General features: G+C 40.3%; 1 protein-coding gene across 4 annotated transcripts in view; it reads right to left on the bottom strand.

The window, feature by feature from the left end:
- The window catches only part of ttyh2 (tweety family member 2), a 107,159-nt gene that overhangs the window by 53,936 nt on the left and 25,512 nt on the right, over positions 1-27,711 (bottom strand). For all 4 annotated transcript variants that reach the window (XM_022669069.2, XM_022669071.2, XM_022669070.2 and 1 more), the window contains exon 2: positions 15,706-15,881. In XM_022669069.2, the coding sequence (XP_022524790.2) occupies positions 15,706-15,881 (176 nt within the window). The remainder of the gene's footprint in view (positions 1-15,705; positions 15,882-27,711) is intronic.

Below are 27,711 nucleotides of genomic sequence, written 5' to 3'. Positions count from 1 at the left end.
CCTGACCTTAACCTCGACCAGAACCAACAGCACGTCCATCACAGCAGGTCTGTAGCTGAGAGTTAACTGTAATACAGTTAGAATTGTATAGCTGGTAGAAAAGGTTCTGACCCGCGTTTGGCCCCATTCAGAGGGCCAGGAACAGGGCAGACACCGGGCTGTGTAATTTCACATTGGCCGTGTCGGATAAATCTACACGTCTGTCTGAATGGGAAGCTTTGTATGGGCTGTTAATCAAATACAGCAAAGCCAAGAAAACAGAACATCTCCACCAGACGGTGTATAATGTGGTGCAGCCATGCAGCATCAACACAATACAGTGCCTTGCAAAAGTATTGAACTTTTCCACCTTTTGCCACATGCAATATTATTCGGCCCCTTTACTTTCAGTGCAGCAAACTCACTCCAGAAGTTCAGTGAGGATCCCTGAATGATCCAATGTTGAACTAAATGACTGATGATGACAAATAGAATCCACCTGTGTGTAATCAAGTCTCTGTATAAATGCAGCTACTCTGTGATCGTCCCAGAGTTCTGTCTAAAGCACAGAGAGCATCATGAAGACCAAGGAACGCACCAGGCTGGTCCGAGATACTGTTGTGGAGAAGTTTAAACTGGATTTGGATACAAAAAGATTTCCCAAGCTTTAAAGATCTCAAGGAGCACTGTGCAAGTGATCATATTGAAATGGAAGGAGTAGCAGACAACTGCAAATCTACCAAGACCCGGCCGTCCCTCTGAACTTTCAGCTCAAACAAGGAGAAGATGAGGCCCATGATCACTCTGGATGAACTGCAGAGATCTACAGATGAGGTGGGAGACTCTGTCCATAGGAAGACAAACAGTCGTACACTCCACAAATCTGGCCTTTATGGAAGAGTGGCATTAAGAATACCATTTCTCAAAGATATGCATAAAAGTCTTGTTTAAAATTTGCCCCAAGCTACCTAGGAGACACACCAAACATGCGGAAGAAGGTGATCTGGTCAGATGAAACCAGTGAAAAAAAAACTAACCTTTTGGCCACAACGCAAAACAACTCATCACCCTTAACCCACCATCCCCACTTTCAAACATGGTGGTGGCGGCATCCTGATCAGATCAACACCACCAGATCAAGACCACTGAACACTTATATTGTTCTCCAACACCACCCAACACTTTTTTTTAATACATGGCAACATCACTATATCAACAGTACCCAATCCTTTCTTTCTCCAAACATGGCAGCATCACCAGATCAACACTACCCAACACTCATAGTTCTACATCCATGGCAACATCAACAGATCAACATCACCCATACATCACCAGATCAACACCACATTAACCCTTTCATTCTTCAACTATGGCAACATCACCAGATTAACACTACCCAACACTTATTGTTTTACAACCATGGCAACATCAACAGATCAAAACCACTTAACCCTTCCATTCTACAACTTTGGCAACATCACCAGATTAACACTACCCAACACTTATCGTTCTACAACCATGGCAACATCAACAGATCAACACTACCAACTCTTTCATTCTTCAACCATGGCAACATCACCAGATTAACACTACCCAACACTTATTGTTCTACAACCACGGCAACATCACCAGATCAACACTACCAACTCTTTCATTCTACAACTATGGCAACATCAAATCAAATCAAATCAAATGTATTTGTATAGCGTTTTTACAACTGGTGTTGGCACAAAGCAGCTTTACAGAAACATGATTACAGGACAAAGAATCAGGCAAAACATTACACATAGAATATACATAATACAGAACCCCCAGTGAGCGCGGAGGCAAGGAAAAACTCCCTCAGAGCTGCAGGAGGAGGAAGAAACCTTGGGAGGACCAAGACTCACATTAAAGGGGGGACCATCCTACCACTGGTCAAATGGCTTTTAAATTAATTTTAAAAAGTCTTTCATACATCCACATAGGTTTTATATATTCAGGTGTATAGCAGCTCCACTAATGGCTTATAGAGTAAGATGGATGATGAGCAGCTGATCTGTGGTGGTGGATGGAGAAGAGCTGACTTCAGAAACTTCCAGTCTAGCCAGACAGAGGACATGAGAGCCTGAGGGTCCAACATCCCTCGGTATCGGGTCAGACAGGTGGGCAGTTAGTAACTCGGAGTAAGGCAGAGAGATGGAATTAGTTTTGACTGGATTTATGTAAAACAGAGAATATAAAACATTATCAGAGTGTGGCAAATGACTCCGGCAGATCTAAATAAAACAGCCTAACTAAAGGCAGAGAGCCAGAAGGTAACATAGACATGGAGGCTCCCTGAAACACTGGCATCCACCCACTCCACGGTCCACAAACCTGAGTGACCGTGTGCAGTGGGAGAACAGCAGCACCAGCATCTCAGTTTACCACAATTTCCTCTGTCCATGAACCCCTGAATCTGCAGCCTTATCTAAAGGGAAAAACATTAATTACCAAAAGCTAAACTAAACAAGTAAGTTTTCAGTCTAGACTTAAAGATTGAGACTGTGTCTGAGTCCCGAACATATTCGGGGAGATTATTCCAGAGTTGAGGCGCTTTATAAGAGAAAGCTCTTCCTCCTGCAGAGCTCCTCTGAATTTTAGGAACTACTAATAAACCAGCACCCTGAGATCTAAGTAATCGCGGTGGTTCATAACAGGAGATGAGGTCTTGTAAATACTCAGGAGCGAGCCCGTGTAGGGCTTTATACGTTAACAGGAGAATTTTATAGTCTATGCGGAATTTGACTGGAAGCCAGTGCAGTGCTGATAGTACTGGACTAATATGGTCAAATTTTCTCGTTTTAGTACGTCACCAGATTAACACTACCCAACACTTACTGTTTTACAACCATGGCAACATCAAAAGATTAACACCACCCAACACTTATTGTTCTACAACCACAGCAACATCACCAGATCAACACTACCAACTCTTTCATTCTACAACTATGGCAACATCACCAGATTAACACTACCCAACACTTACTGTTTTACAACCATGGCAACATCAACAGATTAACACCACCCAACACTTAATGTTTTACAACCATGACAACATCATCAGATCAACACCACCCAATCCTTTATTCTACAACCATGGCAACATCACCAGATCAACACTACCCAACACTTATCGTTCTACAACCATGGCAGCATCAACAAATCAAAACCACTAAACCCTTTCATTCTCCTACCATGGCAACATCATCAGATCAACACCACCCAATCGTTTATCCTGCAACCATGGCAACATCATCAGATCAGCACCACCCAATCCTTTATTCTACAACCATGGCAACATCATCAGATCAACACCACCCAATCCTTTCATTCTACAACCATGGCAATATCACCAGATTAACACTACCCAACACTTATTGTTTTACAACCATGGCAACATCATCAGATCAGCACCACCCAATCCTTTATTCTACAACCATGGCAACATCACAAGAACATTAATAGGGTCCAACATTTAATGATGTCCCTAATGTTAAAAGATCAATACCACTTAGCACTTATCATTTTTCAACCATGGCAACATCCACACCACAAAGACCTGATAAGACCAAAACATTGCAACCTAAAAAGAAAAAGACATCGCAATATTAACAAGACGTCACCACTCTCCAACAGTTGCAAACACAGTGACATCACCAGAACATCAACACTACCCAACACCTATAACAGAGCAACAACAGTGACATTTGGAAAAGATCAGCACCACCCAACACCTGAAATTCTCTAACTATGCCAACCTCACATCACCCAACACCCATAAGTGCGCAACCATGATGCAGAGTTGATGGCGACATCGACACACCATCTGCACCAACCCAAATGGAGCATGTCATCACACTATTCCAGAGAAATCACCCCGAGGCCAAGCCAGGCTAAAGTGTGGAGGAGGATGCAGCCCACAGCACGCCCTCCACTCACACTGCTGGACAGAAGGAGCTGTATTGTCTAACACTGGGAACATGTCCAACATTCCTGTCCCAGTGCTGTAGTGTTCTCCTGACACACACACACACACACACAGACACACACACACACATAGCTGATTTATATGGCCATTTAAAGCACAAAGCAGATTAGAGTAACAGAAGGGTCCTGGGATTGATGGTAATTCATCATACGTGTCTACAGCTTCAGGCCGTGTTTATTCTCGATTCGGCCTCAAACACGCAGCGAAACGCATTAAACAGCATTGCTGTCGAGTCTCAAGTCAACAGTTCTCCGACTCATTAGTATTCCAGGCTGACTTAACGGCCGAGTCATTAGGACTCGAGTCCAAGCCTTCAGTGAGGGAGCCAGAGGTATCCTGGACCAAACCTAAAAGGTCCAAATATGGAGATTTATACTGTCTATTGTCTATAGTAAATGAAGACAGGTAATGTGTTTTTCTACTGTTCTCAGATACGTACAGAAGAACCAAGCAGTCAGTGCTACCATCTACCTGCACCTAACAATCCACATGAGACTACTGGAGTCTGATATCAATGCGTTCCTACACAGCAAATATCACACCGGTCCTTTCTGGGCCAAATACCACTTCCTGAATCTAAACCCGGTTCTTGCCTAAATACTCACATTCAGACTGAGTGCTGCATGTGCCAACACCTCCGTTTGATGAATACAATACAACAATCACCCGAGCCACTTTTGACAGCACCCCGGTTGTCAAGTATAATATGACAATCAGCCAGAGTGTCAATTGTGCCAATATTCCAGTTGCCAAGTATATCATGAAAGTTGACCCAAGACGCACAGGCAAAAAATCGATTGACAAGTACAATATGACAATCAGCCCGAGTCGCACGTGTCAACACTTTGGTTGCCAAGTATCGAATATCAATCGTCCCAAGTCGTATGTGCCAACACCTGGTTAACAAGTATCTTATGACAACTGGCTTGAGTCGCTTGTGCCGACACCCTTGTTACTTTTGCCAGCTTTCCGTTTGCTGAGTATAATATGACAATAAGCCAGAGCTAATTCTGCCAACACCTCCATTGCCGAGTATAATATGACAATGAACCCAAGTTGCTTGTGCCAACAATCCGGTTGCCAAGTATATCGTGAAAGTTGACCCAAGATGCACGTGCCAAAACCTCGGTTGACAAGTATAATATGACAATCAGCCTAAGTTGCTTGTGTCAACACTTCGGTTGCCAAGTATCTTATGATAACTTGCCCGAGTCGTATGTGCCAACACCTGGTTAACAAGTATCTTATGACAACTGGCTTAAGTTGCTTGTGCTGACACTCTTGTTGCTTTTGCCAGCTTTCCTTTTGCTGAGTATAATATGACAATATGCCCGAGCTGAATCTGCCAACACCCGGTTGCTGAGTATAATATGACCGTGAACCCAAGTTGCTTGTGCCCTCAGCCTGAGCAGCATGTTCAAATTTTCTGGTAGCCGAGTATAACATGAAAGTTTGCCTGAGTCACATGTGCCAACACCTCCATTGCAGAGTATAATATGACAATCAGGCCGAGTGTCGCTTGTGCCAACAATCCGGTTGCCAAGAATTTTGTGAAAGTCGAGAAAAGATGCATGTGCCAAAACCTTGGTTGACAAGTATAATATGACAATCAGCCATAGCCGCCCGCACCTGTCAACACTTCGGCTGTCAAGTATCAATTATGACAACCTGCCCGAGTCGTATGTGCCAACACCTGGTTAACAAGTATCTTTTGACAATTGGTTTGAGTGGCTTGTGCCGAAACCCTTGTTTCTTTTGCCAGCTTTCTGATTGCTGAATATAATATGACAATCGGCCCAAGCTGAATCTGCCAGCACCTGGTTGATAAGTATAATAAAGAAATTGGTCTGAGCCACTTGTTGCTTTTGCCAGCTTTTCTGTTTGCTGAGTATAATATGATAATAAGCCCGGGCTGAATTTACCAACATCCGGTTGCTGAGTATAATATGACAATCAGCCATCTGAGAGTCTGGTTGCCAAGTATATCATGAAAGCTGGCCTAATATAGGAATCAGCCTAAACTACTTGTGCCAAGACCCTGGTTGTTGAGTATAATATGGGTCTAAATTGGTCTGAGCCACTTGTTACTTTTGCCAGCTTTCTATAACATGACAATCAGCCCAAGCCGAATCTGCCAAAACCCCGGTTGCCTAGTATAATATGACAATCAGACACTTTTGCCCACACCCCAGCTGCCAAGTATAACGTGGGAATCAGCTCAAGCTGATTTTGTCAACACCTCGGTTGCCAAGTATAATATGTAAATCGGCCCAAGTTGCTTTTTTCCAACTTTCTGTTTGCAGAGTACAATATAACAAATCAGCCCAAGGTGCATCTGCCAAAACCCTGGTTGCCAAGTATAATATGGGAATCAGGCAAAGCTGATTTCGTCAACACCTCGGTTGCCATGTAAAATATAGGAATCAGTCCCAGTAGCTTTTTCCAACTTTGTTTGATGAGTACAATATGACAAATCAGCCCAAGCTGAATGTGCCAACACCCCGGTTGCCATGTATAATATGGGAATCGTCCTGAGCCACTTCTGCCACATTTCTGGATGGCAAGTGTATACACCATATTCAACCCAATGTTACATGGCTAAAATGGCTGAGTCTCAGCTGATGGTGCCATACAGGTCAGTCCAATTCTTCATGCTACCTGTGGTTTAATGAACGTAAGTATTTAGATAATGGGAAAAGTTCATTTGAATCAGGCAAGAACCAGATTTTTTATTTGCTTTTTAATACAGAGATTCATTTACTTGCTAAAGTAAACCAACACTCCTATTCTCCTTTTATTTTCAGACACGTTCTAAAGGACTAAATCATTTTTTGAGATAAGTTAAAGCTCTGATGTTTGCCACTGCTTAGCCTGACAACATCAGCAGTACACACACACGTATATTCATCAAAAAAAATCAAATGTGAAAGCAAATTACAGCTGAAAAGGTGCCCAAAGTGCTCTGAATAGGGCAATTTGGTACTGATGGGTGGACTAAATTTAGCTCGCCTCAGTGTTATAAAACCACTCTAAAAAGGTTTCTAAATCGAGATCTATTAAAACGTTCAGAGGCTTCAAATCCGGTCTGCTGTTTCAGTCAGCCAGCCCATCAGACCACTCTCATAAAGAGTACAGCACTCTCAAATTAAAGCTACTCTAACACAGGATGAAAAATCACTCGGCAAACAAACTGTAGCTGTCGTGCAAATAACACCAAATAACATCAAAAGGTCAACTTTACAGGAAAAGGAAAGAAAATTCAAGTAAAAGTCAAAGTAAAAAGATTTAATTTTATTATATTCTAGAGTATATTGGTCTACTCACCATGACATTTAAAAACAATATAAAGAACAACTGCCAGTTTCAGACTATGAAGAAAAAAGAAAAATGACAGAAATGAAAGGAGATGCAAGGTTTTCTTCTGGCAGTGTTAAAAAGTATTTGGTGAGATAAAACCTTTCTGGTTCCATATAAAATGATTTTTTAAAAGAAATAATAAGAGGAAGAAGAAGTTTGAAACACCCCTCCCACAGTAGTACCAGTAGTAGTAGTTATTAGTATTATTGAGACCCATCAACACCAGTCAACACCTAATGTTCTGGATCTAGTTTTGGACAATATGACCTAAAAAGTCGATAATAAGTCGATATAATATCCTTAAAATACCAATATAAACTATAAAAAACTGCATAAAACATGCCAGTGTAATTTGCCAGTGTATGTAATGCTCCCAACACCTAATAAAGTGGTCACCAGTGAGTGCAAGTGGGTAGGTGTTCTTAACAAAGTGGCCATTAATTAGTGGAAGCACCAAGTAGGTAGGTGTTTCTAATAAAGTGGCCAACAGGGGTGGAAGCACAATATAGGTAAGGGTTTCTAATAAAGTGGCCACCAGTGAGTGGAAGCAGAAGGTGGATATGGGTTTCTAATGAAGTAGTCACCAAGGAGTGGAAGCAGAAGGTAGGTAGATGTTCCTAATAAATTGGCCAGTGAGTGGAATCACAAGCTCTTAAGGTGTTTCTAATAAAGTGGCCTCCAGTAAGTGGAAGCACAAATTAGGTAGGGGTTTCTAATAAAGTGGCCACTAGTAAATGGTATGTGTCAATCAGTGAGTGGAAGCATATGGAAGGAAAGGGTTTCTAATAAAGTGGCCAACAGTGAGTGGAAACACAAGGTTTGTAGGGGTTTCTAATAAAGTGGCCTCTAGTAAGTTGAAGCACAAAACAGGAAGCGGTTTCTACAGAAGTTTCCATCAGTGAGTGGAAGCACAAGGTAGTCCAGGTTTCTAATAAAGTGGCCACCAGTAAGTGGAAGCACAAGGTTGGTAGGTGTTTCTAATAAAGTGGCCACCAGTAAGTGGAAGCACAAGGTTGGTAGGGGTTTCTAATAAAGTGGCCACCAGTAAGTGGAAGCACAAGGTAGTCCGGAGTTTCTAATAAAGTGGCCACCAGTAAGTGTAAGCTCAAAACAGGTAGGGGTTTCTACTAAAGTTTCCACCAGTGAGTGGAAGCACAAGGTAGGTAGGGGTTTCTAATAAAGTGGCCAGCAGTGAGTGGAAGCACAAGCTATAGGACAACTTATAGATAATCGAGGGAGGAGCTCATGGATACAAGGCCAGAGTATCTAGTGAACAGTAGATCAGAGTATGTGCATTTTCTTTCTAACTGCCAGTATAAAAAGATAATGGGAAGCATCCCAAAAAAGGCCAATGATCTGCAGTTCTCATTACGATACGGCACTAAAACAAGCAATTACACAGAATGATCTGAATGAGAATTGTCGTGTTTCAGTTCATTAGGAAGGACTCAGGAACCGCACAGTCCCAAACAGGAAACAGAACATTGCTCTTCATTTGCTGAGCAGATGGCTGAGAGTTCGTCTCATGCTTTCCTGCTTCGGGAGGCAGTCCAGGCACTCGACACCATCAGGCCTTGAAGCAGAGAGAAACCAAACCCAAGCAGTGGGTGTACAAAGACTGAGAACTGCCCCTGAGGAGACACCACACAGTGACATTTAGATTCATCCAGTGCAGAGACATGATACCAGACGAGGCAATCTGCTTTACAGCCTTTTCGTCTGCATAAAAGACCTCCATAAACATTCATACACTAGAATATGAAACAGCTCAATAAACAGTCCTATAATCTAGAATAGGAGATATTAGTTCATAAACAGCCTGAATAAACACTCCTGTACGCTAGAATAGAAGATAGTAGTCCATAAAACACCATCAATAAATACTCCTATACACTAGAAGATATTAGCCCACAAAGACCCTCATTAAACGCTCCTATACACTAGAATAGGAGATATTAGTCCATAAACACGCAAAATAAACAATCCTAAACACTGGAATATGAGATTTCAGTCCATAAGTACCCTCAATAAACCCTCCTTTACACTAGAATAGGAGATATTAGTCCATAAACACCCTCAATAAACCCTCCTTTACACTAGAATAGGAGATATTAGTCCATAATCACCCTCAATAAACACTCCTATACACTAGAATAGGAGATATTAGTCTATAAACATCCTCAGTAAACACTCCTATACAATTAAATAGGAGACATTAATCCATACACATGCTCAATAAACACTCCCTTACACTAGAATAGAAGATATTACTCTATAAACAACCTCAATAAACACTCCTATACACTAGAATAGGAGATATTAATCCATAAACACTCTCAATAAACTCTCATACACTAGAATAGGAGATAGTAGCCATAAAAAACACCCTCCAAAAACATTTCTATGCACTAGAATATAAAGAAATTAGACCAAAACAACAAAATAAACATTTCTACACATAAACATTAGTTCATACACACCTTTAATAAACACTCATATACATTAAAACAGAAGATATAAGTACATAAACCCTCTCAATTAACACTCCTACACACTAGAATAGGAGATGTTAGCCCAAAACAAACAAAATAATATTTTTTTAATACATTATGACAACGGATATTAAACACTTTTATATACTAGAATTTGAGATCTTAGTCCATCAACTGCGTGAATAAACACTTCTAAAACCCACAGCACTCACAATAATGGATAGTGGAATAGAATAGTAGCTGCTACTACCGTATTTTTCGGACTATAAGGCGCACTTAAAAACTTTTAATTTTCACAAAAATTGACAGTGCGTCTTATAATACGGTGCGCCTTTTGTATGGATTTTACTCGTCAGGTTGTAAGGAGCAGAAAACACACACTCCGTGCAGCGTTATAGAGAGTTTCAGTGCTATACAGAGTCCAGAGCCGTGCAGCTCCGAGGCTGAGCAGCAATAGCATTAGCTAGATGCTAACCGCTAAGCTAGCTAGCTTATTCACTGAGATCAGTATTATCTAAATTTTACTCGTCAGGTTGTAAGGAGCAGTAAACACACACTCCGTGCAGCGTTATACAGAGTTTCAGTGCTATACAGAGTCCAGAGCCATGCAGCTCCGAGGCTGGAGCAGCAAATAGCATTAGCTAGCTTATTCACTGTTCAGAGATCAGTATTATCTAAATTTTACCCGTCAGGTGTAAGGAGCAGTAAACACACACTCCGTGCAGAGCCGTGCCGCTCCGAGGCTGGAGCAGCAATAGCATTAGCTAGATGCTAACCGCTTAGCTAGCTAGCTTTTTCACTGTTCAGAGATCAGTATTTTCTAAATTTAGCACTTTTAATACTGCTGGAGCAGTATTATTAGAGTTAGATGCTAATCGCTAAGCGTTCACCGTTCAGAGGTGAGTTATCGGTCTGTGCTGCTTTGCCTGGCTAGCATTAGCTAGATGCTAAGCGCTAACTCTCTCAGAGGTGAGTTTTATCAGCCTGTAATCTGCTTGTTTACCGTGTTAAAACAAGCTACGGGGGACGAATCGCTAGCTAATATCTCACTGTCTTACCAGAACACGCAGGATTACTCAGTGTAACGCTGTCGTTTAAGTTTGGGTTAACTTTACTAGTTTAGGTGACTAGCTAGCGTGCTAGCGGATAGCTATGCTAACGCTGGTGCAGCAAGCCTTAGTGGACATCTGGAAATCTAAGCTTACTGTAAATAAACTGAAGCACGTTACTCACCCAAATAAACAGTTTTCAGGAGAGGAATCTGTGTAGATTAATATCCAGCACTCGTTTGACTTTGAAAGAGCTAGGTTTGTATAATGAGACGCTCCACCGGCAAGCGACCACCCCCGGTGGGGGAAGGGAAACATGGCGCCACCCCTGTTCACTTTGATATAGGCACCCTTTCTAGTGTCACTTAACGCGCCTTATAATGCGATGCGCCCTATGTATGGAAAAATAGCAGAAAATAGGCGTTCTTTGATAGTGCGTCTTATAATACGGTGCGCCTTATAGTCCGAAAAATACGGTATATTACCTCAATAAATAAGCCTTTATTTTCCAGTTATTACATCTTATTTTCCAATTACAGAGCAGTAATTACCCAGATTTAATTTGCTCACCAGTGTAGGATTAGGCCCGACACAAAACCAGTTCCGGCCTGATGAAGCCAGCGCTGTTGTGCAGAGTTAATCCTGTTTTACAATCAACCATAAAACCCTACAAATTACCCCAACCCAGTATGAACACTGGGAAGACCCATCAGGACCAGATTCCTCTGAAAAACCAGTTCACATTCCCTGATTCCAGTCTTACATCGGCTCCATCCCACACACACACACACACACACACTGCTGAAGCAGCATTCCAGTCTGAAGGCCTAAATTGAGTTCAGGTGGCTCCTGCATGTGCTGGCCTGATGATCCCGTGACAGTCATCTGTGCAGCAGGAGGGAACTGGTTTATTGAGTTACAGTTTACTGGTGTTCCTGCTGGTCCAGAAGACAGAGAGCGCTGTGGGCTTAAGTGCTGTGGTGAGGTCTGTGCTTACGTGCAGGAGAACCATCCATGTTCTGCTCTCAAATGTGTTCTCTAGAAGCTAAAACTACTGCTGTCAGCTTCAATCAGCCTGTACTGCACTCCAAATATACTGTACTGAGCAAAAATTATGACAACATTGACATTTAGTCCCTTTTCTGAACACAAACTCTGGTGCGCTGTTCCAACAGGTCAATGCTCATCCTCATACTGCTACAGTCTTAAAAGCCTGCTCTGAAGACTATTGAAGATACTTGAAGATACTTTCCGATGGTGCAGCCACTAACTCACTAGATCTATCACTGATTAAAAATGTGTGGGATGCTATTGGACGTGCTATTAACACTCCAACTGCAAAATCAGCAGGAACTGTGTGAATATTCAAGCTGCATGGATTGGTATGGACTATTGCAGGACCCAATTAGGAACCTCTACCACTGCATGACAAGACATCTGGACTTTCATGTCCAGAATGGTGTTCTAATAACATTAACATCCAGAGTAAAAATATAACATTAATATCCTAATGAAAATTCGAATAACATTCATATCCAGAAAGATATGCAAAAAACAGTAACATTCTTAAAGAAGCTCTAATAACATGAATATGTACAGAAATTTCTTGCATCCGGTTCTCAAAAATACGTAAATATTCTGGATATTTTTATTTAGATTTTCCTTAGAAATGTTGGTAATATTTGTTATTGTTTATCAGAGCTTCATTCTGTATATTAATGTCATTAGAGCTTCATTCTACATATTAGTTATTTTTAGAGATTTTTTCTGGATATTAATATTATTGGAGCTCCATTCTGGATATTATTATTATTTTTAGAGCTTCATTCTAGATATTAATGTAATTAGAGCTTCATTCTGGATAATTATGCATGTAATTTTTAGAGCTTCATTCTGTATATTAATTTAATTAGACTACCATTTTTGATGTTAATGTTACTAGAGCTTCATTCTGGATATTAACGTAATTAGAGCTTTATTTTAGACGTTACTGCTATTAGAGCTTTATTCTGGATATTAAATTAAAGCTTCATTCTGGATAATTATGCATGTTATTTTTAGAGCTTCATTCTGGATATTAATGTTATTAGAGCTTCATTCTGGATATAAAGTTAATTTTAGAGCTTCATTTTAGATATTAATGTTATTTTCAGAGCTTCATTCTGCATATTAGTTATTTTTAGAGATGTATTCTGGATATTAATGTTGTTTTTAGAGCTTCATTCTGGATATTAGTTCTTTTTAGAGATTTATTCTGGATATTAATGTAATTAAAGCTTCATTCTGGATAATTATGCATGTTATTTTTAGAGCTTCATTCTGGATATTAATGCTATTTTTAGAGCTTCATTCTGGATATAAAGTTAATTTTAGAGCTTCATTCTGGATATTAATGCTATTTTTAGAGCTTCATTCTGGATATAAAGTTAATTTTAGAGCTTCATTTTAGATATTAATGTTATTTTCAGAGCTTCATTCTGGATATAAAGTTAATTTTAGAGCTTCATTTTAGATATTAATGTTATTTTCAGAGCTTCATTCTGGATATTTATGTTATTTTTAGAGCTTATTTCTGGATATTAATAATATTAGAGCTTCATTCTGGATATAAATGTTATTAGATTTTTTCTGGATATGAATGTTAATAAAGCTTCCTTCTGATATGAGTGTTATTAGAGCTTCATTCTGGATATTAATGTTATTTTAGAGCTTCATTCTGGATATGAATGATATTTTAGAGCTTCATTCTGGATATGAATCTAATTTTAGAGCTTCTTTCTGGATATGAACGTTATAAGAGCTTCGTTCTGAAAATTAATGTTATTTTCAATGGTTTAATTCTGGATGTGAATGTAATTAGCCTCTATTTACACTCTATTTAGTTAACCTGAACTGCATGAATATTGAGAAATAACTATTAAAAGTTGTATTTTGAGTCAGTGTGTTCCTGCTCCTGCAGCAGGCTGGTGAGGAATGTGCTGCTGGTGGTGGGTTTCTCAGGAGCTGATTGTAGTGGATCTGAATAGCTGTCGTCTGGCTCTCACACTCTCACACTCCAGCACACTGCTCTCACTCTTCTCTCCGGTCGAGAAGTCGATCCGGTGTGTCTGAGCCATTCACTGCCCAGCTTACGCCCCACTTAACATGCCTGAGCTCAGAGAGGGGTGATGTGGAGAAGCCTGCTGCTGTTCTTAAACCCGGTCATGTGATCAATCGCGGAGATCGATTGGACACACCGGAGAGATTTCTCAGCTTACTCTACTCTGATCTACATAATAGCGAACAAATCGCTGAACTATTTATTAGTTAACTCAAATAAAAAAATACAGAGCAAAGTCTGAATCACCGGTATATCCCACTCTCTTCCAGATTCCCTCAGATTCCTTTTATTTCTGTTTATAAATAAGGATTAATCTACAGTTACAGTAGATACAGAATCACTAGTGTAATCTGTTCTACCCATTCTATTGTGAGATGCACCTGCACCAAGGGGAGTCTGATTTTGGCACAACACCGCTTCTTTTTCTCCTTCTATTGTTGGCGACAATAATGGTGACAAGAGCCTAGTTTAAACTTCCTGTAATCAGTCAGAAAGTCCAAACTAACCCAAAAAAAAAAAAAAAAAAACATTATTTCACACGACAAACCAACCATACCAAACCAAACAGAGATTGCCTCTTTTGGTTAATTTAGTCCAGAATGTGGTTTGCAGATGAAACATACCACATTTTTAACACTAAGGCACTTTAGCACTTAAAATCCATAAATTTTTGCCAAAAATCTTCAGTGCACCTTATGTATAAATTCTACCGGTCAGTTTGTAAGGAGCAGTAAAGCCACTCCGCTAAAGTGCAGCATTATACAGGAGTTTCAGTTTAGTTTTTTCAGCACCAATACTGGAGCAGCATTTCCCGCTAACCGTGCTAAACTCTACGTTTTTCACCATTCAGAGGTAAGTATTATTGGCCTGCAGCCTGCTGCTAAGCCTGGCTTGCACTGCTGGAGCAGCATTAGCATTAGTCGATAACTGAGCTATGCGCTAGCTCTTACGCTGTTCAGAGGTGAGTATATTGGACTATAGCCTGCTGCTAATCCTGGCTCGCACTGCTGGAGCAGCATTAGCATTAGCCGCTAACTGGGATAAGCGCTAGCTTTTTCGCACTTCAGAGGTATTATCGGCCTGTTGCCTGCTGCTAACCCCGGCTAGCATTACTGGAGCAGGTTTAGTATTGTCCACTAACCGCGCTAAGAGCTAGCACTTTTGCCGTTCAGAGGCGAGTATATCGGACTGTAGTCTGCGTTTTTACCATGTTAAAACTAGCTACGTAGGACACACCGCTAGCTAAAATTGCCCTGGCTTACCGGAACACTCTGGATTCCTCAGTGTAGCTCTGTTGGGCACACTAGCGGTTAGCTGCTAATGCTGCTGCACCCAGCCGAGTGAAAATCTGTAAATCTAAGCTTACTGTAAATAAATGGAAATGCGTTACTCACCTAAATAAATAGTTTTTAAGAGTTTTTAAATCTGTGTAGGATAAAATCCAGCTCTCGCTTGACTTTACAAGGAAAGGAAAAATAGGCGACACCCCTGTTCCTTACTAGTGTCACATAATGCACCTTATAAACCGGTGTGCCTTATATTGGGAAACATAGGGTAAGTGTAATAAAAGCCTAAACCCACCTGCCTAATATTGTATGGTGACGTTTCAGACCCAGTCTTCTTGAACATCACAGTTTCATTGATGTCAAGGTTTTCAGATTCTTACATTTGTGCATTTTTCCTGCTTCATCACATCACCATTACTAAATTACTCACCAGCTGAGGAGTCCAGCAGCGACGGCCGCCCACGTTACACAGCAGGAGTTTGGCTTCTTCGTCTCCTCGGCTTCTTCTTCCCTCTTACAGCAGCAGAGGCAGCTCAGATACACAGCCAGACCCAGCAGATTCAATCCCAGACCAGCAGCCGCCACGCAGAACAGGAACATCAAAGACTGTGTACACACAGAAACTGTTTGTTAGAACCACAAAAGAAAACAAAATCACTTTCAGATCCAGACTAGAACATATAGCGCATTATATTGAGCCCCCTGCGCTTCTTTTAGTGAATTACAGTCCGTCAGAGAAGTGTTTGGATAGTAATAACACTTCTGAGCATTATAGAGCACCCTACATTACCTGTAGTGTACATCTGTCTCTCAGAATGACTATCGATAATATAGAGCATTATGGAGCACCACCTGCACTTCTTGTTGTGTTTTACAGTCTGTCAGAATAAGCATGTGGATTATATGAACCTTAATAAGTATTATAGAGCACACCCTGTGCTTCACATAGTGTATTACAGTCTGGTCACAATAAGTGAGTCAACCATTTCAACATTAAAAAGCATTATAAAGCACCTCCTACACTTCCTGTAGTGTATTACAGTCTTGTCAGAATGACCATGTGGCTTATATGAACACTATAGAGCATTATAGAGCACCCCTATGCTTCCTGTAGTGTACTACAATTTGTCAAAATAAGCATGTTGATTATATAAACATTATAGAGCATCATAGAGTGCTGTGTATGGTTCCTGTTAGTATAATACAGTCTGTTAGAATGAACTTGTGGATTACATAAACATTATAGAGCATGTTAGCATGTTATAGAGTGTCCTCTATGATGACAATCTGGAAACTGTTCAAGGAAACCAATGCATGCAGATATATATTTAATGCATTAACAGGGTTATTCCATTATTAGATATTCCTCCTCTTTCCATGAAACATGGCTTAGTCAGCGATAGCCCAAAGGCACACTGCTTTCCAGCTGGTTATCAGTCGGCCTGAGGCTGGAATGTGTGTGTGTGTGTGTGTGTGTGTGTGTGAGAGAGAGAGAGAGAGAGAGAGAGAGAGAGCAATATATACAGAGAATATGGGTTAATTTTTTTGACAAGGACAGATTTTCCATTTCCTCATCATAGAGCACACACTCAGGTCTAGAGGCAACACATGCCCCGTATTTATGAGTGTACTGGTTAATGTTTATATGCATTTCTAAATATATCTATTTAAAAATGTCTAAAATTGCTGAAATATTAATAGTGTGGACAAAGGAGGAAAAGCCTCAGGCAATGATGAATCCTAGAAACCAAAAAAAGTACTGTCTGTAATCTTTATCCCTTCAAAAAAAAATGAAGCAATCGTTTAAACCAATCAGTGCTGGGAGAAGAGTCTCAGAACAGACACGCCAGTGATTAATAGGACGGATCACAGTCTGGGGGAGGAGTTTTAGAACAAACGAGACATTAATTAACACCAAATCACAGAGGGATTCAGAGCAAATAGAAGAGTAATAAGGACCAATGGCAGTCATGATTGGGGGAGAGTCTTAGAGCAACCAATCAATGATTATGTCCAATCAGATCAGTGGGAGGAGTCTAGCAAAAAAAAAAAAAAAAAATGAGGCAGTGAATGATGCAGTCATTAGGAACAATCGTTTAGGTTGAAGAGTCCAGAACAGATTGGTTAGTGAATATAACCAGTCACAGCCAAGGGGAGGAGTCTCAGAGCCAGCAAGCCAGCTGGGTATAAGAACCAATCAGAGCCAGAGGGAGGACAGTACAAACAAACAAGTTGGTTAGAACAAAAAAAAAAAAAAAAAAAAAAGACAGTGATTAAGACAACTCAAACGTGAAGTACATTTTATTATGCCTCACTGTAATGTCTTATAGAGCATTATGAGTGCTCTTTACTGGCTTTAAGTGAAGTGTGTTTTCAAATGACCTTTCAAATGCCTACAGAGAGGCATAATAACATTTGCCTGTTTAAAAACATGTTTAAAACACACTTCACTTAAAGCCAATAATGAGCACTCATAATGCTCTATAAGACATTACAGTGAGGCATTATAAAATTTACATCACATTTTAAAAGCATATAAAAACACTAATGCATTATACCAATATACCAAATCTATGTTATAGTGCATTATAACACTACATTGTTTAATGTTCTTATGAACAGATATTATAGGGCATTACACGCCATTTCTTTATAAACCCTTATACTTGTTTGTAATGTGTTATGAATGTCGCTGTAAGTACTTATGAGCAATTATACAGGCTTAAATAACAGTCATTATAAGGTATTATGTATGTCATATAATGCCTTATGAATGCATTATGAATACAGGGTTCATAGGAAGTGTTACCAAGTGCTCTCTTGGGTTTTAAATCTGCACCAGTGAACCTCAGATCATAGTGATAGCTCTCCTCTCCTCTGGATCACTATTAAGCGCTCAAACAGGATATTGGAAATTTTACACCAATCTAAAACTACCGTATCTTATGAACCGACTGGCAGAGAGAAGGTGAACGTTACACGTTTTCTCTGAGATTTGTGAAGAAAGCCTACAGTTCCTTAAACTTGTGCAATCGTGCAAATACACAACCTCTGAAGCTCAACACGCTTGGAGGAGAATGCTGCTAATTCTGTTACTGTAACTGCCCTTTCTGTGCTGGCTTGCATCACTTCCCTAAAGAAAGGGTGAGCGAAAAAACTAAATCTTCAGTGTTCAAGTTCTACAAGAAGACTCTAATGCTAAGAAATCCTTTTTCTCGACCAATCAACAGCTTTTACCAGTCATAAAAGACCCCTACTTTACCCTGCATTCACACTAGCAGACAAGAAGTTGCTCCAAGTCTGTTTCCTGCTTGCACACATGGGTGTATATAAGTATGGTTAGCATGCTGGCTAATTTACCAAGCTACCAATCAAGCCATCCTTTGCTTTTCTTTCTTCCATTTTCAGGTTTTAGGTTTCTTCAAATTTTACAATGCAATTATGCAACTATTCTACTGGGACACAATCTGCTGATTTATCCACATGCTCTCTCATCTGCAGCTGTGACTGGTCAGGATGCTCACGGTGCTCTTTGTGATTGGTTAAAGGGTCCAATTGAGCTACCCATACAGGCTCCAAACATCTACTAGCCATCATGTTCATGTTGGGCTCACACAGGTGTAACGTGGATTAGGTGGGTTACAGATGGGCATCTGGGCCTCATGAACAGTGTACAACCCAGATGGGGCCCAAGTTTAACCTTGATAGGACCAATCATTGACAACCCACTGACAAAAGCTTCTGGATTCCAATTGGGCTACCCATACAGGACCCACACATCACCTAGCCATAATGCTTATACAGGGCTCACATGGATGTAACGTGGGCATGGTGGCTTACATATGGGCATCTACGTCCAATGTACAGTGTATAATCCAGATGGGGCCCAAGTTTAAGCTTGATAGGCCCCATCATTGACATCCATTCAATGAACCATCATGAAACCCACTGACAAAAGCTTCTGTATCCCAATTGGTGAACCCATACAGGCCCCAAAAATATTCAAGCCAACAGGTTCATGTGGGGCTCACATGGGTGTAACATGGGCTAGGTGGGTTGGTTACAGATGTGCATCTAGGCCCCATGTATAGTGTACAAAACAGATGGGGCCCAAGTTTAACCTTGATGGTATGGATCATATGGATGTCAGTGATGGATTTAATCATGAAACCCACTGACAAAAGCTTCTAAATCCCAACTGGACTACCCATACAGGCCCCAAAAAGCTGATGGTAATGAGTTAAGTGTTAATTGATCTGAAACCTGAGCACATGTTTAGAGAGTCAGTGATGTATTGGGGGTTATTCTGGATTGTGGAAGTGAAGGGGTTAATCCATAGTAAGCAGATTGGTCAGTGTCAATGGTGTAAGGGGATTATTATGGTTGGTGGGGGTGGAGGGGTTAATCTATAGTAAGCAGATTGATCAGTGTCAGTAAATGGATTTAAAACAGCTCCACATCTCCAACGCAACTTAAATAAACCAATAATATAACAAGTGCTCTAATAGCAGGACCACTTAGAGCACCACAAGGTTTCTCACAATCGTGCCAGCTGGTGCTTGAACCCACTGATTGCCGCATGCGGCTATATTTATTATTATTATTTTTTTTTTCTCTGAAAAAAAAAAAACAGTTTTGCAGCCCAAACCGTAAGTCCTAGACACATGGAACTAGGTAGGTAAATGTAGGATCAGTGCATCCAACAAAAACTACATTGACTGGTCAATAGCAGGTGCTATAATTAAGGAAAGGTCCTTTTTTTTACATTTTGCTCAATAACTTGAAAACCATAAGACCTACACTTAATATACATTGCTTTGTTCCTTGGATCAATCCCAAAAACTTTGCAATTTTGACTATAAACTTTTTCTAAGGCATTTTCACACCTGTAGTTGGTTTCTATAGTCTGGATCAGTTAATGAGTTAGTTTACTTGGAGCGTTTTCTCCCTCTGTTTGGTTTGGCTTCACACAGGCATAAATCAATACACACCAAAATATGCACCAATAAACCACACAAGCACATTGTCTCCTCTGATTGGTCAGAGCTGTCTGGTGCTGGAGCAAGAAAGTAAATACAGAGAGAAGATTCTGTGTTCCAGCTCGAATATCTGTGCAGTGTGAAGCTGCTTTAACACAGAACGCTGAAAATTTGCCACTGCGCTTTCAAATAGTGAACGCAGCACAGACTGCATGTGTAAACAACATGGAGAAGCAATGACAGCATTTGTTCATAGCAGTATACTATGTGCCTAATATATCAGATTAAACTGAGCCCTATCAGCAGTTTAGCTCAATTAAAAAGGAGCATATTTGAAAGTTGGGGCGGATTGAGACCAGATCACATTCTCACCAAAAGCGCAAGAAAAAAAGAAAAAAAAACTGCGGCAGAAGTTGAGGTAAAACTTGGTGGTGCAATTAATTGTGTTAAAAAATGTATTACGTGTTTTAACACTTTAATGTTTACAGCCCTAGTTTTTATATATCCTAAATAAAAAATGCACATGAAAATTTACGTTGGCTTATTCATGGTAACAGAATTTCCTCTCTAAGGAAACCATAAAGGGCAGTACTGAGATCAGCTAAAATATTGAGGTCCCTATTCAGCACTTTATGAGGAACCTTCTACTAAACCCTGCAGCCTCAGCTTTCTGTTCTTGGCTGACAGCCTGTGAGTTCATCCTGCTTTTGTTGGAGTAACTGTCTCTACTGTTGAAAGACTTTCTAATATATTTTGTAACGTTGGAACATTGCAGTCAGATCATCACAACGTTACATTCAGCAACAAGAGGAGTGGTAGTTGTTAGATGATGGATGATCACCAACTTCTCAAATCATCCCATACAAAAACATTGGATGGAGCACCATCATTCCAGAGAACACAGTTCCAATATTCCTTAGCTCAATGCCGCAGGATTTAAACTTTTCTAGCCCACACCTGACATTAGGCATAGTGCCAATAGATTCTATAAATGTTGTAGGATTATAAACTACGATCTTCCTCTAAGCCTACGCGATGTTTTTAAGAGTCCGTACAAAAAGAACACGGCTTACAGTCAGCTGTGAATGTGTGTGTGTCTGTGTGTGTACATGTCTTTTGTTCTCTTTCAGAGCAGCCTGCCCACCAAATCTTCCCCCTTATCATCCCTGCTCATCTTCTCTCCACGCCTCTCTCTCTCTCTCTCTTTTCCATTATTCATTCATTCTTTTACTCACTCAATCTTCTTATCTACTTGCAGTGGATCAGAAACCTAACTGCAATAGCTGAGCATGATGAATTTCCATTGGAGAGGGTTGAAGTCAATGTAAAAAGATTTTAATTCAGGCCATTTTAAAGCATTTCTATTGGACCATTCATCGTGACATTCTCATACGCTATAAAAACAACTGTCAGATTCACACAGATTAAGACAAAAAGCATGACACCAATGATATGGTGGCGCCATATGGATTTTGATGTCCATCTTATCAGCTAGATTTAGTCAAGTCAACTCAACTAGAGCACATTTAAAAAAAAAACACAAGAGTCAACCAAAGTGCTATACAATACAAAAGTACCAACAATTCAACGTAAAAGACTTAATAACAAATAAGGTATAAGAAAAGTAAACAAGAATAGTGTCAGTAAACAAGATTTAGATTAACCCCAGACATATAGATGAGTCACTAGAACTTACTAAAAACATCTTCAAAAATGAGGGAGATGGTCAAGAAATTAATTATTACTGTCCAATCCTCTGTAATGGGGAGCTGAAATTAGCTTTAGTTAGCTTTTAATTTATGTTATTCTTCCACTCCACCTTAAATGCTGCAGCATCTGCCATCTGTTGCACCATTTAAGGTGAAATGGAAACATTAGCTAGCTAGCTAGTTCCTGAGACAAACTACTAGCGATCTTGTTTATGCTTGTTATAAAAAATCAGCCATAAAACATTGAAACAATATCAAACTCTGGTAATATAGTGCTAATCATCACTTTGTTTCGCCATCTTACCAGTGATTCTCATATAGCTTTGTGTGAAGGGAGCCTCTGAAAAATATCTCTGGAGCTAACAAAGCCTTATCCTTTCCCTTAACCTACCCCTCCAGCCTAACGAGAATCAGGAGACCTTGGCGATCAGGGGGTAGGGGTAGGGGGTAAGGCCAAGGGGTGAAATGGGATTGGGCCAAAAAAAAAAAAAAACGTAATGGTGGGCGATGCCCTAATAAAAATAAAAACAACGCAATGGAAAATGGAAATGCAATGGAAAAGCTCTGTCACCTTTTGACTTTGTCAAATGCAGCATCTCCAGGAACAGCTCATTTAAGGTTCTTAAGACTCTTTGGGTTGAATATGGACGCAGAAGGTCCTAAAAAAGCTTTAAAACAAGTAAATTACATTTTCATTTACGATATTTAGCAGACGCCCTTATCCAGAATGACTTACAACAGTGCTTCATTGTTTACTTCAAAATATCTACAGCTAGTTTGTAGACAAGGGTCAAGAGATACACAAAGCTTGATCATGTTTAGAACCCAAGGATATTTTTTTTTTACTATGAGATTAGTTTAAGAACTCTTTAAAAAGATAAGTCTTCAGTCTGTGTTTAAAGACTGCGATTGACTCTGGAAGCTGTTTTGACATCCAGTGGAAGTTTGTTTCACCACCTTGATCCTCTAGCACAGAGAAGAGCCTGGATGTTTGTTTTATGTTTGTTTTGAGGGACGGTGTTTTGAGCCGAGCCGTACTGGAAGCTCTAACAGCTCTTAGTTGGTACAGTTCTGGCTTTGACCACTGCCCTCAAGTAGGAAGGAGCTGGTCCGTTTTCTGTTTTTGGCTTAGTAGGCCAGCGTCAGGATTTTAAATGTGATGTGGGCAGCGACAGGAAGCCAGTGGAGGGAACGCAGCAAAGGAGTCACATGACTGAAATTAGGAAGATTAAAGAAGAGTCCTGCTGCCGCCTCTTTCTAAACTAGTTGCAGGGTTTTTGTGGCTTGCAGTGGAAGACCAGCCAGGAGAGAGTTGCAGTTGCAGCCAAGTCTTGAGACGACAAGAGTAAGAGTAATAAGACCTTAAACTCAACTCTCAATTTGATGGGCAACCAATGCAGGGAGTCCAGTACAGGAGAATTGGACTCGCTCTTCTTAGTCCCAGGTAAGAGTAGAGCAGCTGCATTTTGGACAAGCTGCAAACGTGACAGAGCTGATCGGTTGTTACCTAGATAGATAGAGAGAGTTGCAATAGTCCAAACATGATGTGGTAAAAGATAGCAAGAAGCATGAATAGCCATTTCCAGGTCCTTAACAAGTAATATTTATCACACAAGATGATCTGTAGTTCTATAAACTGGCTGTACTCCTTTGTAGTCCTTTGCATACTCTATTATTATTATTCTCCATAGAACAGCTATTATATGGGTGGTGGGTTATTATTCTCAGCTCTGCAGTGACACTAAGATGGTTGTGGTGGTGTGTTAGTGCTGTATGTTGTGCTGGTATGAGTGGATCAGACACACAGCAGTGCTGCTGGAGTTTTTAAACACTGAGAAAAAAGTCCAACACCTTCCTGCAGCATCCTGTAACTATTGATGAATGTACTAAAGGTTGATCAACACAAAACTGTGCAGCAACAGATGAGCTACTGTGAGCTACATCTGTAAGGTGGAGCAGCTAACGCAAGTAGGAGTGTCTAATAGAGTGGATGACAGTGAGAGAACACAGTGTTTAAAAACTCCAGCAGCACTGCTGACTCTGATACGGCCACAGTTTCAACAATGATCAACTGTGAGTTTGATCAAACTCAAACTAACAAATTGCAAAGTAAATTTTTATTTGTTCATTTTTTCAACCTTTTTTTTTATTTTCCCCAATGTTATCAAATGCAATACAATACGAAACTGATTAAATTTTCACATCTTGATCATAAAAGCGTCCAGAAACAAAAAGGCAGCTGGCTCTCTGTGAGAGAGAGAGCGACAGATACAGATGTTTTATTATTCATGCTGTGTAATTATTACAGCCCAGCATTATACAACATGTGTGCTAGCTGGGTCAGCAGCAGGCCGGAAGGGAACTTACACTGTCTCTAACACACACACACACACACTCAAACACACTCAAACACACACACTAACATACACACTAACACACACACAGTTGGGGTGGTGTACAGATTTAGCCCACTCTCCAAAAGCTAATCTCTTTACAGGTCTTTAGAGCCGCATCTCTAAATTCTTTATTCTATTATGCTCTATTCTTTCTTTTTCTCCCTCTATCACTTCTTCTCTTCATCTCTCCTGTATCTTCTAGCTTTCTTTATCCATCACCAGCACTCTACCTTTCATTCTCTTCAACTCTTTCACTTCTTTTGCCCACTCCTTTCCCTTTTGTTCTCCTTGTTCTTTCTTTTCTTTCTCACCCATATTTCTCCATCTCTCACCCTCTGTGCTTTCTCTTTCTTTCTTATCTGTCTCTCACTCCCTCCCTCTCCATCCTCTTAATTTTTTCTGTCTCACTCGCTCTCTCTTTTTTCATCTCTCATCCACTACTTTATTCTCTGCTTTCTCTCCCTACACAATCTGTCCCTTTCACTTTCTTCTCTGCTTAAATTCTCTTCTCTCACTTCATTCCTCTCTTTTTATCTCTATTCTGCTTCTTTCTACTCATCTCTTTTACCTTTCTTGTTTCTTCTACCCTTCTTTTTTCATCTCTTTCATTGTCTTCCTTTCACCTCTTCTCCACTATTGCCCACTTACCTCTTCTCTCTCTTTTGTTTCTTCATCTTTCACCCCCTATCTCCCTCTGTGCTTGCTTGCTTTCTTTTTATTTTCTTTCTCTCTTTCTCTTTCTTTCTTGTCTCTCACTCACTCCATCCCTGCCTCTACATCTCCTTTATTTTCTCTATGTTTCACTCACTCTCTCTTTTGTTTTGTCTCTCGCTTCCTTATTCTCTGCTATTTCCCCCTTTCTCAATCTTTTCTTTTTACTTTCTTCTCTTCTTATATTCTGTTCTCTTACCTCATCGCTTCATCTCTTTATCTCTTGTTTGTTTCTTCTACCTTTCTTTATCTATCACCAGCACTCTCTTCCCTTTCATTCTCTTCTACTCTTTTTATTCTCTCATTACCTCACTACCTTATTTTCTTTCACCTCTTTTGCCCACTCCATCATTTTTCTTTCTCCAACTCTCTCTTCTTTCTTTCTCTGACCTTTGTTTCTCCATCTCTCACAATCTAGCTTCCCTTCTTTCTTTCATTTTTTCTTTATTCCCATTTCTTTATTGTCTGTCTCTCACTCACTCCTCTCTGCCTCTTCTCTCTCCATCTTCTATATTTTCCCTATGTCTCACTCCCTCTCTCTTTGTTTTAATCTCTTATCGGCTACCTTATTCTCTGCTCTCTCTCTCCTTTTTCATTTATCCCTCTCTCTCTCCCCTTCTCAATCTTGTCTCTTCACTTTTTTCTCTGCTCATATTCTCTCCTCTCACTATTCTCTTGTTTCTCTCACTTTTTCTCTCTATCTGTCTCTCACACCTTTATTTCTGTATCTCTCTGCCTCCATCTATTCTGCTCTCTCTCCCCCCTTCTCTGTCTCTCTCACCCTGTCCATCTACCAACCTGGAGGTTGCTATAGCAATGGCCCGTGTGTGTATGTGTGTGTGTGTCTGTGTGTGTGTGTGTGTGTGTACTTTCTTTGTCTTGTCCCTCACCAAAAGCATTGAATGCTCTGCCACACCTCCCATCGCCATGCCAACGGCTTTACCCCTCAGGCTATTTAGCACCAACATGTCAATAACTAACACACACACACACACACACAAACAGTGTTGCTCCCCTCCTTATCCCCCAGCCCATTCCATTTTCTGTACACCCCTCCCCATTCTCAGACTGCGCACGCACACACACACACACACACACACACACACGCCTGCCTAATAATTCCTCCCTAGACCCCCTAGGCGGACCACTTTCCCCTCCCCCCATCACTCACACACTCCTTCTGCAGCCAAGTCATCAGGTGCTTAATGAAAAGAAAGAGAGAGGGAGAAAAATACACAATCCATATAAAATTATTTTCTCGTTCTCATGAGCCCAATATCATCTCATCTTCTCTTGTGATGTTTAGTGGAGAATTATAGTCTTTGGTGGAGAATGAGTATAGAGTTTGTTGGAGAATGATGGTGTTTGGTGGAGAATGATGGTGTTTGGTGGAGAATGAATATTTAGTTTGGTGAAGAATGATGGTGTTTGGCGAAGAGTGCGTATTTAGTTTGGTGGAGAATGATGGTGTTTGGTGGAGAATGAGTATAGAGTTTGTTGGAGAATGATGGTGTTTGGTGGAGAATGAATATTTAGTTTGGTGGAGAATGATGGTGTTTGGTGGAGAATGATGGTGTTTGGCGAAGAATGATGGTGTTTGGCGAAGAATGATGGTGTTTGTTGGAGAATGATGGTGTTTGGTGGAGAATGAGTATAGAGTTTGTTGGAGAATGATGGTGTTTGGTGGAGAATGAATATTTAGTTTGGTGGAGAATGATGGTGTTTGTTGGAGAATGATGGTGTTTGGCGGAGAATGATGGTGTTTGGCGGAGAATGATGGTGTTTGTTGGAGAATGATGGTGTTTGGCGGAGAATGATGGTGTTTGGCGGAGAATGATGGTGTTTGTTGGAGAATGATGCTGTTTGGTGATAAATATTTTAGTGATAAATATAAATAGTGGTAAATATTTTTCAAACCAGGGTGGCTAATAAGTTAGACAAGTACAGTTATTACTTGAGGAGCGCTCAAGTTCATAATGAATTATAGGAAGTCTTTTTTTCATTTTGTTAACTTCCAATTAAACTGATCGGAATAGTGTAAAACAGGCATGTCTGACAGCTTTCCAAAAACACAACGACTTCACAGGAAGACATTCTGATCATCAGTAGAACATTCTTTGTTGAGAACATGTCAGGTCTTGCACTGGTATCGTATCTGTAGCAGATTTTCCAAAGAACAGAAAGTGAGTCTAGTTCTTCCTACAGTTCTGCATGCTCTCTTTTTGCATATGAAGTATGCAGAGTCTGAGGGAGGATATGCTACTAGCAGGCCAAGTACACACCTGAAAAGAATAATTTTTAGGGGTTCTTTAAAAGGAAGGTAATGGTTCTACAAAATACCATTAAAACTCAACAAACCTTTTGGATACGTAAATGGTTTGTGCTTTGTTAGGGCTCTTTTCTTGTTGATGGTTCTGTACATCAGTCATTTGTATATACAGTGTATTAAGTGTGTATATAAGAGTGCAATTATTGAAAATAGTGAGCTTGCTACTGTAGAGGCATGCATGGTGTCCGTGGAATACAATACTAAAAGTGTATTCAGACGAACCCCAACCCACCAGACACTGCAGACCTTCTGCAGTCTTACTGCTTATCTTTAACACTTTTCTCATTTACCATATTTTATATTTGACTCTCA

The sequence above is a fragment of the Astyanax mexicanus genome, chromosome 15 (assembly GCF_023375975.1).
Source record: "Astyanax mexicanus isolate ESR-SI-001 chromosome 15, AstMex3_surface, whole genome shotgun sequence".
Taxonomy (NCBI): domain Eukaryota; kingdom Metazoa; phylum Chordata; class Actinopteri; order Characiformes; family Acestrorhamphidae; genus Astyanax; species Astyanax mexicanus.
This window is presented reverse-complemented; position numbering and strand designations above follow the sequence as displayed.